Below are 18,131 nucleotides of genomic sequence, written 5' to 3' on the forward strand. Positions count from 1 at the left end.
AAACCAGGACTAAAGCAGGACTAAAGCAGGACTGGACCAGGACTGAACCACAGATCACACAGACATAAGGACTCATGTGAACAGTAAATAAAGTTTTACCGTTGAAAGTGTAAAATCACAGGAGTTCGTTTAAACACAGAGTTTTTATTTTCATGTTGGGATCAGAATTCCTTCGTATCAAAATGGCGTCTGGAGTCTGAGATGTTCTATTTTCTGTTGTGAGTTTGGTGACAGGTCCAGTCCCACACTGCCCCTTAAAATGAGAGTGTGTCGTGTGTGTGTCTGTGTGTGTGTAACGGGCATCGTGCACTCACCATGTAGCCTGGCGCGCAGACGCAGGCGCCCGTCACAGGGTGGCAGTCGGCGCCGTTGGCACAGCTGCACGGCTCGGAGCAAACGTCGCCGTAGAAACCGGGAGGACAGGTCTCATTACAGAACAGCCCTGTCCATCCAGACACACAGGTGCACTCTCCGGACAGCGGGTGGCAGCTGCGAGCGGGGCACACACACACACACACACACACACACACACACACACACACACACACACACACACACACACACACACACACACACACACACACACACAGACACACACCAAAACAAGCACCTTAGAGATCATTACAGACACACAGTTTCTCCTCCTCTTCCTCTCGTCTGTCCACTCTCAGATAAATCGTTTTCTCCTCCTCCTCTCTCTCTCTCTCTCTCTCTCTCTCTCTCTCTCTCTCTCTCTCTCTCTCTCTCTCTCTCTCTCTCTCTCTCTCTCCTCCTCTCCTCTTCCTCTCAGATAATTTGTTCTTCCTCCTCTCGCTGCAGCGGCCGGTGGAGTTCTGGTGGAGTTTCGTTGGAGTTCTGGTGGAATCAGAGCATTAACTCTGAACAGAGTCGCTCAGAAATTATGAATGAAGCCAAGGTCACGATTAAAAGACTCAAGACTACACGACTGTGAGGGGATGAGAGGAGGACAGGAGGAGTGAAGAGGAAGAGTCTCAACCTGAGGAGGACGAGAGGAGGAGTCTCACCTGAGGGAGCGGGTGCCTGTGGACCTGAAAGCGGGTGTCTCATCTGTTTGAGAATTTGGGCGGGTGTCTCACCTGAGTGATTCAGACGGGTGTCTCACCTGATTTGTCTAGCGCGGGTGAAGCGGGTGTCTCACCTGATGTCTCAACACTGAGGTTTAAAGGCGGGTGTCTCACATTTGTCTCACCTGATGTGTCTCACCTGAGCGGGTGTCTCAATCTTTCTCCTCTGAGTGAAGACCTGAACAGAGAAACTGATCTCACCTGAGTTTTCTCTGTTGTCTCACCTGAGTTGAATCAATAATGATGAGCGGGTGTCTCACCTGATCTCACCTGATCTCACCTGAACAGCGGGTGTCTCACCTGACGGTGTCTCACCTGAGCGTGGGCGGGTGTCTCACATGAAACCTGATGTCTCACCTGAGGGTGTCTCACCTGTCTCACCTGACGGGTGTCTCACCTGATCTCACCTGAGTGTCTCACCTGAGGTGTCTCACCTGATCACCTGAACCTGAACCTGTCTCACCTGAGCCGTGTCTCACCTGAGCGTGTCTCACCTGACTCACCTGAACCTTCTCACCTGAGCTGTGGGCGGTGTCTCACCTGAGCGGGTGTCTCACCTGACGGCGGGTGTCTCACCTGAGCGTGTGGGCGGGTGTCTCACCTGAGCGGGTGTCTCACCTGAGCGTGTGTGGTGCGGGTGGGTGTCTCACCTGAGCGTGTGTGTGGGCGGGTGTCTCACCTGAGCGTGGTGTCTCACCTGAGCGTGTGTGGGCGGGTGTCTCACCTGAGCGTGTGGGCGGGTGTCTCACCTGAGCGTGTGTGTGTGCGTGTGTGTGTCTCACCTGAGCGTGTGGGCGGGTGTCTCACCTGAGCGTGTGTTCGGGCGGGTGTCTCACCTGAGCGTGTGGGCGGGTGTCTCACCTGAGCGGGCGGGTGTCTCACCTGAGCGTGTGGGCGCTGTCGCAGGGACAGTACTTGTCACAGATGAGTCCGTACAATCCGCTCGGGCAGAATCGTTCTTGACAGTTTGGTCCTTTGAAGCCCGTCTCGCACATACACGCGCCCGTCACGTGGTGGCACTTGGCTCCGTTCTCACACTGACACCTTTGGGTGCACTGGGGGCCGTAGGTGCCCACGGGGCAGTCCTCCTGGCACCTGCGCGGGCACACGGGTGACAGGTGCGACATCAGGCACATTGTTAAAACTGGAGAGAGATTTTTAGTAACGGCCGAAGTGACCGCCCACGAAACGTCCAACAGACCGACGCCAGAGTGTGTGTGTGTGTGTGTGTGTGTGTGTGTGTGTGTGTGTGTGTGTGTCCTCCCTGTGCCGGCTCACACACACTTAGGTCAAAGGAAACACAGTAAAATGTCTCTGGTGCCAAAGAACAACTGAAGAAAACGACAAGATTCCAGTGTCCATGTTCTGATGTTCTAATGTTCTGATGTTCTGATGTTCTAATGTTCTGATGTTCTGATGTTCTGATGTTCTGATGTTCTGATGTTCTGATGTTCTGATGTTCTGATGTTCTACTGTCCCCGTCACACACTGCAGGTGTGTTTTGTGTTTTGTTTCATTCACATGTTTCACACACAAACCTGCACATTTAACACGAGCTCTTCTCTCTAAAACACTCTGTTCCACCTTGTGATGTCATCATGTGGTGATACAGGAAGTGCTCCACTGTGTTTTTAAACAGATTAATAAGAAAGAGTCACTCAAACATGTGAATGAAACAAACAAAACTCCAGCTCTGAGTGTGACCAGGAACATAAGAACATTAGAACATTAGAACATTAGAACATCAGAACACAGATGTGGACGGTTCAGTTCAGGTGTTTCTGTCTCTGAGTTCAGGAGGTTCACTTCTTGTCGTCCACATAAAGAATCACTAAAACAAACCTGAATTAAACTAAAGATTTTTTGGCTCCGTCTGCACTCGGCCAAATGCACCTCTCCCTCCATCTCTCCCTCCATCCCTCCCTCCATCCCTCCCTCCATCCCTCTCTCTGTTCTTCTGTTATTGTTCTTCTGTTATTGTTCTTCTGTTATCTGTTCTTCTGTTCTTCTGTTCTTCCGTTCACTCTGGTCGGATGTTCCAGACTGAAGTTCTTCTCCAGGGCAAAACCAAACGATTATAAATAGTCCAATCATAGGATCCAATGGCCGCTGTGTGTTTTGTGTTTAAATGAGCGTTTTCAGCTCGATCTGTTCTCTGAGCCTGAGCTCCGACAGGTGAGGCCCTGCGCAGGCTCCGGGCCCCTGGCTGCTTAATTCACCTGCCACTGACAAAATGAATGAGGCCAATTTCGCAAAATAATAAAGTAAAGACGAGGTCTTTAGGAGGAAGTCTTTTCATCCTGGACACGATAGTTTTAGTAGAACTAATAAAGAGGAGAGCTGGGGGCCCCTGGAGCCGCCCGGGCCCCGACGAGACGCTGATACAAACCCATTACTGATAATTAATGAGCACAATCCAAACACCAATCAATGGACAGGCAGAGAGCAGACCCCACAGCCACGGCCCCCCCACATCCATTACACATAAACATCCCATTACACTGCACCTGCCCCGACGCACACACACTAATGACCGTTTGCTCCTGTCGCTCCTGCCGCTCCTCTGGGGGCGGAGCTTCTTTCTCTCGTTTTGAAGCTTCTATGTTCTTCTCATGTTAAAGGGACAGTTTGGGTTTTTTGACATAAATCTGTGTGTCGTCCCCGTGATCAGTGTCACATCCACACTGACTCACCCCGACAGCGTCCGGTGAGTCCAGATACTGACCGTTTTCGGTGCTGATGAAAGTCGTGTGGCAAGTTGTTCTGGGGACTGTATAATAAAGTGTTTTTCTTCACAAAACAATCTGTGTTCAAAAGAGTGAAACATTTACATCACAAAACCATCGTCCTCAAAAAAGTCAGACCTCATAATCACTTGGCTCTATTTTCTCTCCGTTCGTATCACTGCGCCAGGTGACAGCCGCGCATGAATCCATCACCTTGTTCAGTTGTTTGTCAGTGTTTACATGCACAGACACCACGACGTGAGAACTAGAGCCATAAGTATATAAACTTGTATAAGATACATATGAATATATCTAAAAAATGGTGTGACTCTTGATTCTCCAGGCTGGAACAACAAAAGTCTGTCTGAATCTCCACACACGTCACCGTTTTCCTGTCACGGACTTTGTGCTGAGGAAACTTTGGCTTCTTTCCTTTTGGCTTCAATGTGGAAACTAAACCAGGTAAGAACGAAGAAGTGTCGCTGTGTTTACAAGAGAACAGACTCAAGAATCAGCTGTAACTCTGTGTGCAGTAAATCACTCAGTGTCACATCACCAGTGAAACTTCTACAAAACGTAACTTTATAAGTCGACTGTTATTATTATTGTAAATGTCTCTTACACTATTGGCAGCAGCGACGTGGACGTGTGGATGATTCATGTTTCTATTAGTCGTTCATGCTTCAGTCACAGTGGAGGCTCTATGTTCACTGTGTACGAGTTTATAAATGACGTGATGGTGATTGTCTCTCGGTCTCTCACGGCTCCAGCTTCAACTTGTCCCACTTCTTTGTCTCTTTTCTTTCTCTGTCTGTTCTTACTCCATCTGGTGAAATTCGGCGTCAGTATATTCAGGTTCATAAAGATCTCCCCTTGACTTTGTGGTAAAGGCAAAGTCTTTATCATCGGTGTCGTAATCAGACATGTTGTCGTTAACATTCCGAGCAGTAAACACAGTGAACCAGGCGCGGCTGTCACCTGAACACAGTTGTTTTGAGAAGAAAAACACTTTATTATACAGTCCCCAGACAAGTTGCCGGACGACTTTCATCAACACCGAAAACGGTCAGTATCTCAGTTCACTGGACGCTGTCGGGGTGAGTCAGTGTGGATGTGACACTGATCACCGGGACGACACACAGATTTATGTCAAAAAACCCAAACTGTCCCTTTAAAGCTCAAACCTTCTGCTCTGATCTTAAACACGACGCAAACACGAGCGCAAATGTGGAACGACTCTTTTCCTTCTTGAGACGCGACTCGCTGCAGACGGAGGCTCCTGGGCCCCCGGGCCCCTGGACTCTGTCACCACGTCTGTTCTGTTTCACTTTGAGAAATTGAAACAGAACAACTGAAAAATAAAAACAGATCTGGGGCGATAAATAAAAGCCTAATCTAATGTTGACCGGAGTAAAGTGACCGGAGCCTCACAGGAGCCGATAATGAAGCACATCCATTATTTATGAACCTTCAAACCCTGAGATGCCGAGGTTTAGTGGAGCTTTACTCGCTGAAAATCAGGTTCAAAGTCAAAAATAATCTGTAGTCTAAATCATTACAGAATATGTTTAAAGTGTGAAATGATCTGAGAGCGACGGCGGCGTTTACAGGAGAAAATCAGAGAGAATCTTCTAACGTGAGTAAATGTGTTAGAGGAGGAGCTCTGCAGCAGAAACGATCCACCTCTGGTCCACTCTGAAAACACTCGAAATGTGTAAGTGTGGGCAGATGTTCTCACACTGAGCCGGAGCTGTGGGGCTTTGCTTCGCTGCACTTTTACTGTGAACAGCAAATGAAGCTCTGACGAATAAAGAGCCGTAAGATCCTAAAGGGCCGATGTTACACCACAGTCTCTATAAACTCTGTTTCTCTCAAACTGAAGAGTCGTACAGAAACACGGAGAAGAACAGACCCACTGTCTCCACAAACAAACCACCACTATTCAACATAACACAGGCTTTTCTTTAAACATCACCTTTTATTTTGATACGATCATAAACGATAAACGATTTTGTGCTTCTTGATCATTATTATAAGTTTGTACGACCATAAACAAAAACAAAAAATTCTGACTTTCATTCTCGTTGGGTTTTATTTTGTTTGATCAAAAACGATAAACTTTTGTGCTTTTTTTAACATTATTATTAGTTTGTTTGACCACAAATAGGAAAATAAACTGGCAAAAATGAAGATAAGTAATAAAAAAGTGTTTATGTTTGTGTTGAAGGTGAGTTTGAGGAACAACCTGAGCGATGATTTTAAAAAGTCTAATTGTCATGGTTCATGTTTTGTAGTCAGTTTTTTTTTTGCTTATTTTGCTGCATCTTTTTCCTGTAGTGTTGTGTGCCTTTGATGTTTTATTTTGACATGTTTATTTTGTCGTGTCAGATTCTAGTTTTGAGTTTTACTTCGTGTCTGTTGATTGTTTGCCCCGCCCTGATGTGTCTGCCCTTCGTTGGTCCATTGTCGTTGTCAGTATCATGTCCGTTGGAGTTTCTACTGTTTTTTGGTTTTGTTACATTAAACCACTGAAGTGCAGACCTGTGTTTTGGGTCCTCTCCTGTTTCTTCGTGACACTAAGGTCATGTTTACACTGAAACAAATCACCGCATCGGAAACGATTTGCATCTAGATGCGTCGTTTCTGTTTCCACGAGCCTTCTCTATAGGCGAGTTTGAGCTGAAGTCATTGTTATTAAAAGTCCGCGTTGCTGCTGGGAAATATTTTGGTTCGGAGGCAAGAAACACAGTAGCGTCAAACACAGTGTGTAACCTCACGTATTTATCCCCAATAATGGTAAATTCCTGCTGCATTATCAGATGCACAAATAGAAACACGGAAGAAGGAAAATGTCTTTTTCGTATTCTGAGTGAAAAGAACCACTAACGGTGAATTAAACGACTTTCAAACATCCGCAGAGCAAACGTAGAAGATCCTAACAAACCGTGGACTCAACAAGTTCAACAACACATCCAGACTCTTGGAGGTTTTCATCTTTTCTGCTGTGAATGGCCCAGGAGTTTCACCAAGTCATTGTGGATGTCGCCCAAGTGAATATTTGTCCAGGTAGTTGGAGATTCTGACCAGAAGTTTGGTTTGGTCCAGACTCTGTCAGGGTTGAAAAGGGGGATTTGTCGTCCGTCGATGTTTATGAAAAATTTCTGGTCAAATGGTCTTGGGTCGTCTGCCGTTAGAGTGGATAAATAACCGGGATCAATAACCTTTACGTGTTTTCTCGCTCCGTCCGTCGTGTTGAATTAGTGTTTATTGTCGTCGACCAAAATAATTCCCAGCAGCAACGCTTTTGTCAACAATGAAATTCGCCTATTGACACGACTTTTGAGTGGGTGTTCTCTCTGTGACAGAGGGGTGTTTTCACACATTATACGTGTGCAGGTGGTGCACACAGACACACGTTTATGTGAATGGACACATGTTGTGTGTCTTAGTGTTTTGTGGTGAATGAGTCGGCGGTGACAGACACACATCAGAGTATCAGAGTTTTCAGGAGTCCCCGTCACATCTGGACCAACATGAACTCGTGGACCTGGAGGCACCAGATTGTTCCGTCTCTGGAGTCGTTTTCCATCGGATTAGTGTGAACGAACACTGCACCCATAACCACACCACTCACATACACACTAGTGTGAACGGGGCCTTACACTGTAGAAGCTTTAAGAGAATAAAGTGTTCTGTTTTAAAGATTTCGAGCTCTGGAATGAATGAATGAGGCTTTAAATATAGTTTGTTTTCATTGATATTTAGTCTCTTATATTTACAGTGAATCATGTGATGAACTCAAAGTTTCTGTTCAGACGCTGATTTTCTTTCTTGAATTCTGTCGTTGTTTTACAGAGTTTGTGTTTGAAGAACTTTGACTTCAGACTAAACTCTTTCACTCATGATCCATGAGGCTGGACTCTGTGTTTGTTCTGATTTGTTTTGTAGAGCTGAACAAATAAACTCCTACTACAAACAGAAAACACTCTGTTCCACCTTGTGATGTCATCATGTGGTGATACAGAAAATGCTCCACTGTGTTTTTAAACTCCACACACCTTCACTAGAATCATCTGGATCAGTTCAGTCGTCCAGTTCCCAATCTCGACTGAACTAAAGGGGAAAGGAGCTGCTTAAACTACCACTTCATGACATCACAAGGTGGAGCAGAGTGTTTGGAGTTTTGTAGATGTAACAGACTCATAATAAAGATTTAGTCAAACAAACACAACTCCAGCTCTGAGTGTGACCAGGAACATTAGAACATGATTTAAAAGTTCTAGGATCTTTATAGTGTGAGTCCTGAGTTTCTGAGTGCAGAAATGTTCCGTCCACTTGAATATTTAAAGTCAAACACTGAACCGGCGCCAAACGCTTTTGGAAAAGTCTGAAATAAAAATGTCTCCTTCAAAATAAACAAAGAGAATCTGTGAGTGCGGAGCTGAAACTCTCCGAGCTTTTGCACCGTGGCCTGTGTCGGTCGTGATGTGATGTGATGTGAGTGTGAGTGTGAGTGTGAGTGTGAGTGTGGTACCTGCGCCCGCTGAAGCCCGCCGCACACTGGCACTGCCCGCTCACGTGGTCACACACGCCGCCGTTTCTGCACGAACAGTCTTTACTGCAGTTGATGCCGTATTTACCCATGGGGCACGGCTGGGCACACACAGAACCCTGGACACACACAGGAGGGTAAGAGGGTAAGAGGAGGGGTAATAGGTGGGGCAGGAGACAGAGCAGAGGGAGAGTTATATGTGATGCTAACTTAAGGCATCTCTCTGTCTGAACCTCTGTTACTGAAGTCAGGCTTTAATCAGATTTTTACTGTAACACAATCTGGGTTTATTTCGGGGTTATTTCAACATGCTGCTATTTACACATTGACGTCTAATTGTCGGAGCAGCGGCGTAAACATTATTTTTCAAGCGTCCGACTACTTCAATTTTTTTTTTCCATTGTCGGAGCAGCGGCACTTTACTATTTTTCAAACATTCGGCTTTTCTGACATGAATAATAAAATAATAAAGTCTATGATGCTTCTGCTCCCATAGATCATAAAATGTTTGGGCCGATGTCAGGACTTGATCATAGAAAACTTCAGCCACAGAGGATCAGACAGTGACGGGAAACTGTCCAAACTGAGCCGCGGGAAACACGACTGTATTTAAAAAAAAGAGCATCAGCCTTCGCGAAATTATCTCATCTAAAACAGAGACTGCATGGTCCTTTGTGCTTCAGTCATTTGGTCGTGTATCTGCAGAGAACAACAAACAGCATGAATAAATAAGTTAGGGTGACCGTATTTCCGTTTGTGAAAACCCGGACATCTTACCGGGGGTTGGGGGGTGGAGCCTGGACATTGAGCTACTCTCACCTCGCAGCCTGTGCACATGGATCACACTGGTCTCGACCGGGACGGAAAACAGAGAATTTCATGTCCAAGTCATTGTTAAATGCACATTTGCTCTTCGGCGTGTTTCAGACTGACCGACTGTTTGTGTCTCGCTCCTTCTGAGTCACAGACGCTACGAGAGACGCTCAGTTTAATGTCCCAATGAAAATCATGAAAACCAGAACATTTACATCACTTTATGAAAAAAAAACTCCCGGACGTCCAGGACAGGACACAAAAAACAGATGTGTCCGGGGAAAAACGGACGTTTGGTCGCCCTAAAATAACCAGTCAAGTTAATTTCTCCAGCTCAATGAGACGACGCTCACAGCACAAAACTCACATGAGACGTGTCAGAATAAACACACTAAAAAGTGTGGGAAAACCAGCACGTCTAAATAGAGACATGTTGTAATGAAGGGACTTCCTGACATGAAGAAACTCCAACAGGTGCAGAACTGAGCTGTTAAACACGTCCCTCTGAACAACACTGCAATCACGAGTTAGCATTAACGTTAGCATTAGCGCTAGTATTAGCCACTTTCACCTTTTACTGTAAAAAATCAAACTCCTGAACAGGACCATAAACACTGACCACAGGCTCCTGACATCTCCATGTCTCCATAAAGATACACAAATTTAATCCCAAAGTGTGGAACATCCTGGACAAAGCTCCATGGAGACAAACAGGTGGGGGACGCGAACCAGAAAAGTTACACAGAGCATCTTTAATCAAAGCAAAAAAACAAAACAAAAAAACCCAAAAAAAACATCCACTTACAGAACTTTGTGTTCAAACTAAACTGAACTAAACCATCAGACTAAAACATTTCACAGAATTTAATCAACTGTAAAAGTTTCAAACTATTTTTCTTTAATTAATCTAAAGTGTCCAGACGTCCCTGTGTCCCCGTCCCCACAGATTTACACAAAACCACTGATTTGTCCCAATTTTATACAAGAAATGTTCCAGTGTCTCTATTTTTGTTTCCCTGCAACAGTAAAGAGAAACATAAACTGACATTTGTTTGGGTAAAATACAGAAAAGCTGCTTAAAAACGACAAAAGAAAATGTGACTAAAGTGACTCATGTCCGTCACGAATGAGCTGAGAACAGTTTTCCTTATTATCACCAACCTCCACAAACCAGAAACGCCCCAGTGTTTTATTTTGAAAATCTGGTCACACTAAATTAATCAGAAGGTCCATTTCCCGACACTCATAGGTGTATCTGCCGTGTCATCGTTGTAGCAGCTTTAGTTCGTTGTCACGTGGGAGGGAGGCAGAAATATGCTGCAAATTGTTTAAAAAAAACATCAAATCAATGTAAAAACCACTTCAGCGACAAATACAAGGCCCACACATCACTCTGAGGAGGCAAAAAGATCTGAAAAGTTGATTTTGCAGGAGATGGACACTTTAAACGTGTGTCTGCTGCAGGTGGAGCAGGTTCACGGTCGGTCCGTCAGAGCTTGTTCCAGGTGCGGTGAAGCTCTGCGCTCTAATGTGGTGCTTAAGTTTATCTGGTGTAAATGTTCTTGGTTCTGCCGAGCGTCTCTGCACTGCTGCATTATTATTATTATTATTATTATTACAGCAGTGACTCGTGAAGAGACTGAGGAGAACAGCAGAACACCTCCACTCTGCTCCTCTGAGGGGACTTCTGCCTGAACTTGAACTTCACTCGATAATTCTTGGTTCATATTTATAATTGAACAGAGGATATTGATCAGAGGTTCAGTGGGTCTGCAGGAAAAAAATAAAAAACACCAAATATCTAATTATGAATCCTCAGACATTTTGCAAACGCTTTTGGACTTTTCCTCATCCAACAGGAGTTTTCACAGACGGTTTATATAAATGGACACAGTTAACCCACTAACCGCTGCGTTCCAGACAGGAAGTGAGCATGGGCGCACTTCTGGCTCCACTCACTCTGGTTCCAGTTCATGTTCTATTGAAAAACCATCTCCCTTCTCTCTGTAACTGTAACTCAGGGCACTTTCACATCACCAAGTGGATTATTTGGTCCGTACCAGGCAGTAAAACAGTTCTTCTGTGTCAAAGACTCCGGTTTGGTCCTTTCACACCAAACAAATCAAACCTGGTCCCACTGACGTTTGTCCAAGGCAGAGTCCTGCACCGGGTCAGGAACCCAGGGGTAGTTGCTGAAATAGGCGGGTTTTAACGTTTTTTTTAACTGGAATTTTACGGGCGTATAGTGATCACACACAGGCAGGTCAGGACTAAACCAGGACTAATTTTGGACTTGAAAAAGAGAAGCCCAAGCGATGCACCTCCAGGCCCGTCCCAACAGTCAGTCCTGGTTCAGTTCTGGTTCAGTCCTGTTTTAGTCCTAGTTCAGTCCTGAGTTAGTCCTGGGATCAGTCTTCTGCCCAATAAATAAAGCCTGTGAAGTGATGTTGTATTTTTAACAGTCGAGTCGTGTCTGTGAATTCATGTTCGTACTGAAGAAAGTGTAATCGTAAATTTTCATTTGGTGATTGTAATTCTTGAAGTCGTAACTTTTCAGTTCATCTTCTGATGGATAAAATACACACAACACATTTTATGTACGACTGGACTCATTCCAAAGTTTACAAATATTTTATGCTCAACTCAACTATGACAAATATGCACATGAATATTTCTGAAAGCTTTTGTACTTCATCCTTTTGCCTCTTCAAACTGCCTCTTCAATCCTCATTTAGTGCCGTTGTTCGAATTGTTGTTCGAATGCTTTTAGTTTGTGTGTGATTTATCACAGGTGGGGAACAGGTGGAATGTTCACGGGTCCAGTCGGGTGTGGATTTAACTTTGATATAATCACGGGTTAATGGGCGGGTGTGGTGCTGGACTGTGCAGGTGCAGACAGGTGTGGGTCTCCAAAAATGGACCTGTGCAGGACTCTGACCCAAGGCTCCTGCACACAGCGGGTTCCACTGCACGAGGCTTTGGGACGCTGAGGCTCTCTCCAGCTGAGCGGCAGGTGTCCGATCACACCCCTTAACCTGGACCCGCCGGCCCGGTGGACACAGGTCGACCTGGTGGACCTGCCAGTATCAGATGTTCGTCTCAGATGAAGTGGTGCAGGTCTAAGTCCACACGGCTGCTTCAGGGAAACGATCAGTGCCTCATTAAATCAGTTCTTGTTCCTTTGGTTGCTCCACTGTTAGTTGGAGCACGTCTGGGTGTGGTTCAAGCTCCGCCCCTCGTCTTCTTCACTCACCACAAACAGGAAATGACATCATGAGTGTCCCCTCCCATGACGCATCTGGAACACTTGGTTTGGACCTGAGTTGGCGTCTCTTCAGAGGGACCAGAGTTTGGCATTTGGTATGAAGTCAAGCGACCGAGACCAGCTCTTTTCTGAGGTCTCGGCCCGTTTGATTTATAGATCTGAGTGCGACTGAAACGTTCACGCCAACGAAAAACAACAAAAACCAACCAACACCAATGAAAACCAATGAAAACCAACCAAACTAAGAGCTTCTGGATCCAGTGGAACATTTGGTGCAACAACTGCTGTCATTATGAAAGAACCCTCCTCATTTTTATCTCAAAATGTCCATCTGAACCTGCTCTTCATGATCCTGAGGGTATTTTTTTTCTCTATTTTGCCCCTAAATTAAGATCTGAACATTAATCTCAGACCAATCAGACGCCTTCTTTCCCTGATTGGCTCTTCGGTTGCCGTGACGCTCCAGATTCTCCGTCGTACCCGCTGGCCCCGATGAGCTTCATTTGGAGCTGACCGCTGCGGTGACGTCGCGCTCGCTCAGGTCACTTCTTCTTCTCTCACTCTGAGGAGCTCGCGCACGATTCACGATTCTTCCCCCAAACGTGGATTCGCGAGTCGCCTCTTCGCCTCGGCCGTAAAAATCCTTTCTGCTCCCAATAAAATAATTAGCTGACAAATCAAAACTGCCACATCAACGACACCGACGCCGCTGATCCATCGACGAAATGACGAAAAGCTTTCAGCCCAGTGCAATACAAATGAACACACACACAACAACACACACAACAACACACACACAACACACACAACACACACACACAACACACAACACACACACACACAACAACACACACACAACAACACACACAACAACACAAATAAATATGGAGTTTTTCCCTTTTAAAATAAACGCTAACTCTGCAGCTCAGTCTAGTTTTCTATGTGTGTGTGTGTGTGTGTGTGTGCGTCTGTGTGTGTGTGTGTGTGTGTGTGTGTGTGCGTCTGTGTGTGTGTGTGTGTGCGTACCGTCCATCCGGCAGGGCAGGAGCAGTCCCCGGTGATGTGGTGGCAGGTGCCTCCGTTCTGACAGGGGCAGCGGCGTTCACACTGAGGCCCGTGACTCCCAGACGGACAACGCTCTCCACAACTGTTACACAAAAACACACAACACACAAAAACACACAACTGTCACACAAAACACACAACTGTTACACAAAACACACAACTGTTACACACACAAAACACACAACTGTTACACACAAAAACACACAACTGTTACACAAAACACACAAAACACACAACTGTCACACAAAACACACACAACTGTTACACAACACACAAAACACACAACTGTCACACAAAACACACAACTGTTACACAAAACACACAACTGTTACACAAAAACACACACACACAACTGCACACAACTGTTACACAAAAACACACAACTGTCACACAAAACACACAACTGTTACACAAAACACACAACTGTTACACAAAACACACAACTGTTACACACACACAACACACACACAGACACACACACACACACACACATGGAGCAGGTACATTTCATCATCAGCGCTCAGACCCACAAACACAAATGAGTGGAATCAATTTTGAGTCAAATCCTTCAAAGACTTTTAAAACATCAAGCAAAAAAAAAAAATAAAATAATAATAATAATAATAATAATAAAATAAAATACATAAGATTGCAGTCAAATTGTGTAAAATCTTTGTCTCTTTCGTTTTTGTTCCGTGTCTTTTTCTGTTTTGTTTGGTGTCGTTTTCTTTGGTTCTGATTTTCTCGTTGGACTTTTTGGTTCAGTTTTGGCCCAGGTGTGACAGGTGTGACAGGTGTGACAGGTGTGACAGGTGTGACAGGTGTGACAGGTGTGACAGGTGTGACAGGTGTGACAGGTGTGACAGGTGTGACAGGTGTGACAGGTGTGACAGGTGTGACAGGTGTGACAGGTGTGACAGGTGTGACAGGTGTGACAGGATGTGACAGGTGTGACAGGTGTGACAGGTGTGACAGGTGTGTGTGACAGGTGGGCGGGATTTACATGGTCCCTTCCCATTGGCTCGATTATGTTTGACGGACAGCTGAGTCTGGAGCTCCTGAAGCTGTTGTGGGCTTTTTTCTGGTGAAGTTTTGGCAACTGAATTTAATTCAATTCAGTTCAAGTTTATTTATACAGCACATTTAAAAATAACTTCAGTAAAACACCAAGATAATGTGACTGGCTTGTATTAAATGTATTAAATGTCTTAAACTTAACTTAAGTCTTAAACTCCGTTACAGACCGAAAAGTTCACACAACAAGTTTGTCCAGAACTTCCACTGTGTAGAATCACGTTGTTCCAGAAGAATCGTCCACACTGAAAATGAGAAAAACTCTGAGCACCAAAACTTCAGCAGGAAACGTCCACAAGAACTTCAGGAGCTCCAGACTCAGCTGTCCGTCAAATATAAATGAACCAATGGGAATGAACCCCTGGAAACTCTGCCCACCTGTCACACCTGTCACACCTGTCACACCTGTCACACCTGTCACACCTGTCACACCTGACACCTGACTGTCAACCTGTCACACCTGTCACACCTGTGGCACCTGTCACACCTGTGACCTGTCACACCTGTCACACCTGTGACACCTGTCACACCTGTCACACCTGTCACACCTGTCACACCACCTGTCACACCTGTCACACCTGTCACCTGTCACCTGTCACACCTGTCACACCTGTCACACCTGTCACACCTGTCACACCTGGGCCAAAACTGAACCAAAAAGTCCAATGAGAAGAATCAGAACCAAAAGAAAACAACACCAGACAAAACTAAGACACTGAAAAAAAACTAAATATTTCTAAAGAGGCAAAGGCATTTAACATGATTACACAAATAATTTAATGGCAAATGTATTTATTTTACTTTTTTTGTTAGATTTTTATTTTTTAAATTTGGTATTTTGACTTTTTTGTTTGATATTTTAAAGGCGTTGTTGAATTCTTTGGGTTTGTGTGTTAAATGTGTGAATGAAACCAAACACACCTCCAGCTCTGTGTGTGTGTATGTGTGTGTGTGTGTCTGTGTGTGTGTATGTGTCTGTGTGTGTGTCTGTGTGTGTGTGTGTGTGTGTATGTGTCTGTGTGTGTGTGTGTGTGTGTATGTGTCTGTGTGTGTGTGTGTGTGTGTGTGTGTATGTGTCTGTGTGTGTGTATGTGTCTGTGTGTGTGTGTGTGTGTGTCTGTGTGTGTGTGTGTGTGTATGTGTCTGTGTCTGTGTGTGTGTGTGTGTGTCTGTGTGTGTGTATGTGTCTGTGTGTGTATGTGTCTGTGTGTGTCGGTGTGTGTATGTGTCTGTGTGTGTGTGACGGTTGAACGACACTAGATCAGACATTAGTGTGATCTGACCCTTTACACCAGGCATGTCCAAACTACGGCCCGTGGGCCAAATCCGGCCCCCAGACAAATTTTTCTTGGCCCTCAGGCTTCCAGGTGAATTGGCCCAAATCAATTAAAAATGAATTTTTTACTGCAAGTTTTTTGAAAATCTACCTTGATAAAGCTAAATATTAAATATTAGTGTTTGGTTTTAAGGATTTTAGCGTGAATAAAGACTGAGGTTCTAACGTGTTAAACCTGCACAGATTTGAATAATTCCCTGTACTGAGCTCCAGTCTGTGGCCCACGATCAGCCTCTGCTTTGTCTGTGTTTAGAGATGTGGCCCTTGATGAAAAAAGTTTGGACACCCCTGGTTTACACAGACGGGGCGAGTACTCACAAAGCGCCCGTGTAGCCCGGCGTGCACAGGCACTCGCCCGTCTCGTGGTCGCAGGTGGCTCCGTTCAGACACTGGCAGATGAGCTGGCAGCCTTTGCCGTAGTAGCCGTGCTCGCACTGCTCCTCGCAGCGCCAGCCCTGGTAGCCGTCGATGCAGGTGCAGGCTCCGGTGATGGGGTTACAGCGCCCCCTGTTGTGGCACTGGCAGCGGTTGGTGCAGTGCGGTCCCCAGAAGTCCGCCTCGCACCCTGCGGGTCACACACACGTCGAGGTCACAGACAAATGGGACTTAACCTTGAAAACATCTGAAATCATTTGTCAGGTGAAAGGAGCAGAGCGGATCATTAACGGTACACGCCCACACACACAAATGAATCCTGCACAAACATTATTCACCAGAGGCTGAAGTGTCGCTCACGTCACGCCTCATAATCACCGAGAAGTTCACGAAGGGCACGGCACAAGTTTACACTCACACGGTGTTACGACAAAACACTCAGAGACTCAAATCCCAACGTAAAACCAGTGAGAGAATCAGGAATCTGAAAAAACAGATTTAAAAATCCTCCCACTTTTGAAGCAGTTTTCTGTAAAGTATCGGTGGGATTAAAGAAGAGCTTCTCAAACTGTGGGCGAGGGTCCAGAAAACATGCACAGAGTGTTTCAGTGCAGAACAGTTTGTTTGGCTTATTTTAGATTTATAAAAACACTGATATAAATGTGCCAAAATAACTTAAAAATACAAATAAATGTCAAAGAAGGTCTCGATGGGTCGTGGTCTCAGTCTTGTGTCAGTCTTGGTCTTCTCTTGGTCTCGACCTTTAAAAGTCCTGGCCTTGTCTCGGTCTTGTCTCGGTCTCGACCCTTAAAAGTGTCGGTCTTGTCTCGGTCTTATCTCGGTCTTGTCTTGGTCTCGACCTTTAAAAGTCCTGGTCTTGTCTCGGTCTTGTCTCGGTCTCGACCTTTAAAAGTCCCGGTCTTGTCTCGGTCTTATCTCGGTCTTGTCTTGGTCTCGACCTTTAAAAGTCCTGGTCTTGTCTCGGTCTTATCTCGGTCTTGTCTTGGTCTTGTCTTGGTCTCGACCTTTAAAAGTCCTGGTCTTGTCTCGGTCTTATCTCGGTCTTGTCTTGGTCTTGTCTTGGTCTTGTCTTGGTCTCGACCTTTAAAAGTCCTGGTCTTGTCTCGGTCTTGTCTCGGTCTTGTCTTGGTCTTGTCTTGGTCTTGTCTTGGTCTCGACCTTTAAAAGTCCTGGTCTTGTCTCGGTCTTGTCCTGGTCTTGTCTTGGTCTTGTTTTGGTCTTGTCTTGGTCTCGACCTTTAAAAGTCCTGGTCTTGTCTCGGTCTTATCTCGGTCTTGTCTTGGTCTTGTCTTGGTCTTGTCTCGGTCTCGACCTATAAAAGTCTCGGTCTTGTCTCGGTCTCGGGACTCTGTGGTCTGGTCTTGGTCTCGATTAGTTCGGTCTTGACTACAACACAAAACACTGAGACTTACGCAGGAATTCTGTACTTCAGTTTAAACACAAAGGTCAGAACCAACGAATAAACAACGAGGCCAGGGACAAACTGCACGAGTATTTCACCAACACGAGCCTAAAAACTGCACAAATATAATCCCACCAATTTTTTACCAGAGCGTAAGCGCGAGTCCCCGTCAGAACCCAGAGAGCAGCTGTTTGTATTTGTGCGTTTACATCAGCACAGTTTGTTCCGGGGGCAGTTCTGTGTCGTCTGAAGGAGCTCAGGTTCAGAAACACTGTTCATTATGTTCATTTGTGCTAATTTACTTTATAAATCCAGGTGTTTGCCGTGATCAGCCTGTGCGACGGAAGCCCAGAGGGGTCACAACGAACGCAAGACGCCGCCGCAAACGAATACAAATACGACAACACAACAAAAAGC

The 18,131-nt window shown here is 45.5% G+C and overlaps 1 protein-coding gene across 2 annotated transcripts in view; it reads right to left on the reverse strand.

The window, feature by feature from the left end:
• megf11 (multiple EGF-like-domains 11) overlaps positions 1-18,131 on the reverse strand; it is a 258,619-nt gene that overhangs the window by 96,312 nt on the left and 144,176 nt on the right. For both annotated transcript variants that reach the window (XM_055155759.1, XM_055155758.1), the window contains exons 5-9: positions 16,235-16,481; positions 13,468-13,588; positions 8,346-8,482; positions 1,968-2,180; positions 315-489 (exon numbers count right to left, since the gene is read on the reverse strand). In XM_055155759.1, coding sequence (XP_055011734.1) covers positions 315-489; positions 1,968-2,180; positions 8,346-8,482; positions 13,468-13,588; positions 16,235-16,481 — 893 coding nt within the window. The remainder of the gene's footprint in view (positions 1-314; positions 490-1,967; positions 2,181-8,345; positions 8,483-13,467; positions 13,589-16,234; positions 16,482-18,131) is intronic.

The sequence above is a fragment of the Boleophthalmus pectinirostris genome, unplaced genomic scaffold (genome assembly GCF_026225935.1).
Source record: "Boleophthalmus pectinirostris isolate CB_2022bp ecotype Guang Dong unplaced genomic scaffold, ASM2622593v1 HiC_scaffold_2, whole genome shotgun sequence".
NCBI classification, from domain to species: Eukaryota; Metazoa; Chordata; class Actinopteri; order Gobiiformes; family Gobiidae; genus Boleophthalmus; species Boleophthalmus pectinirostris.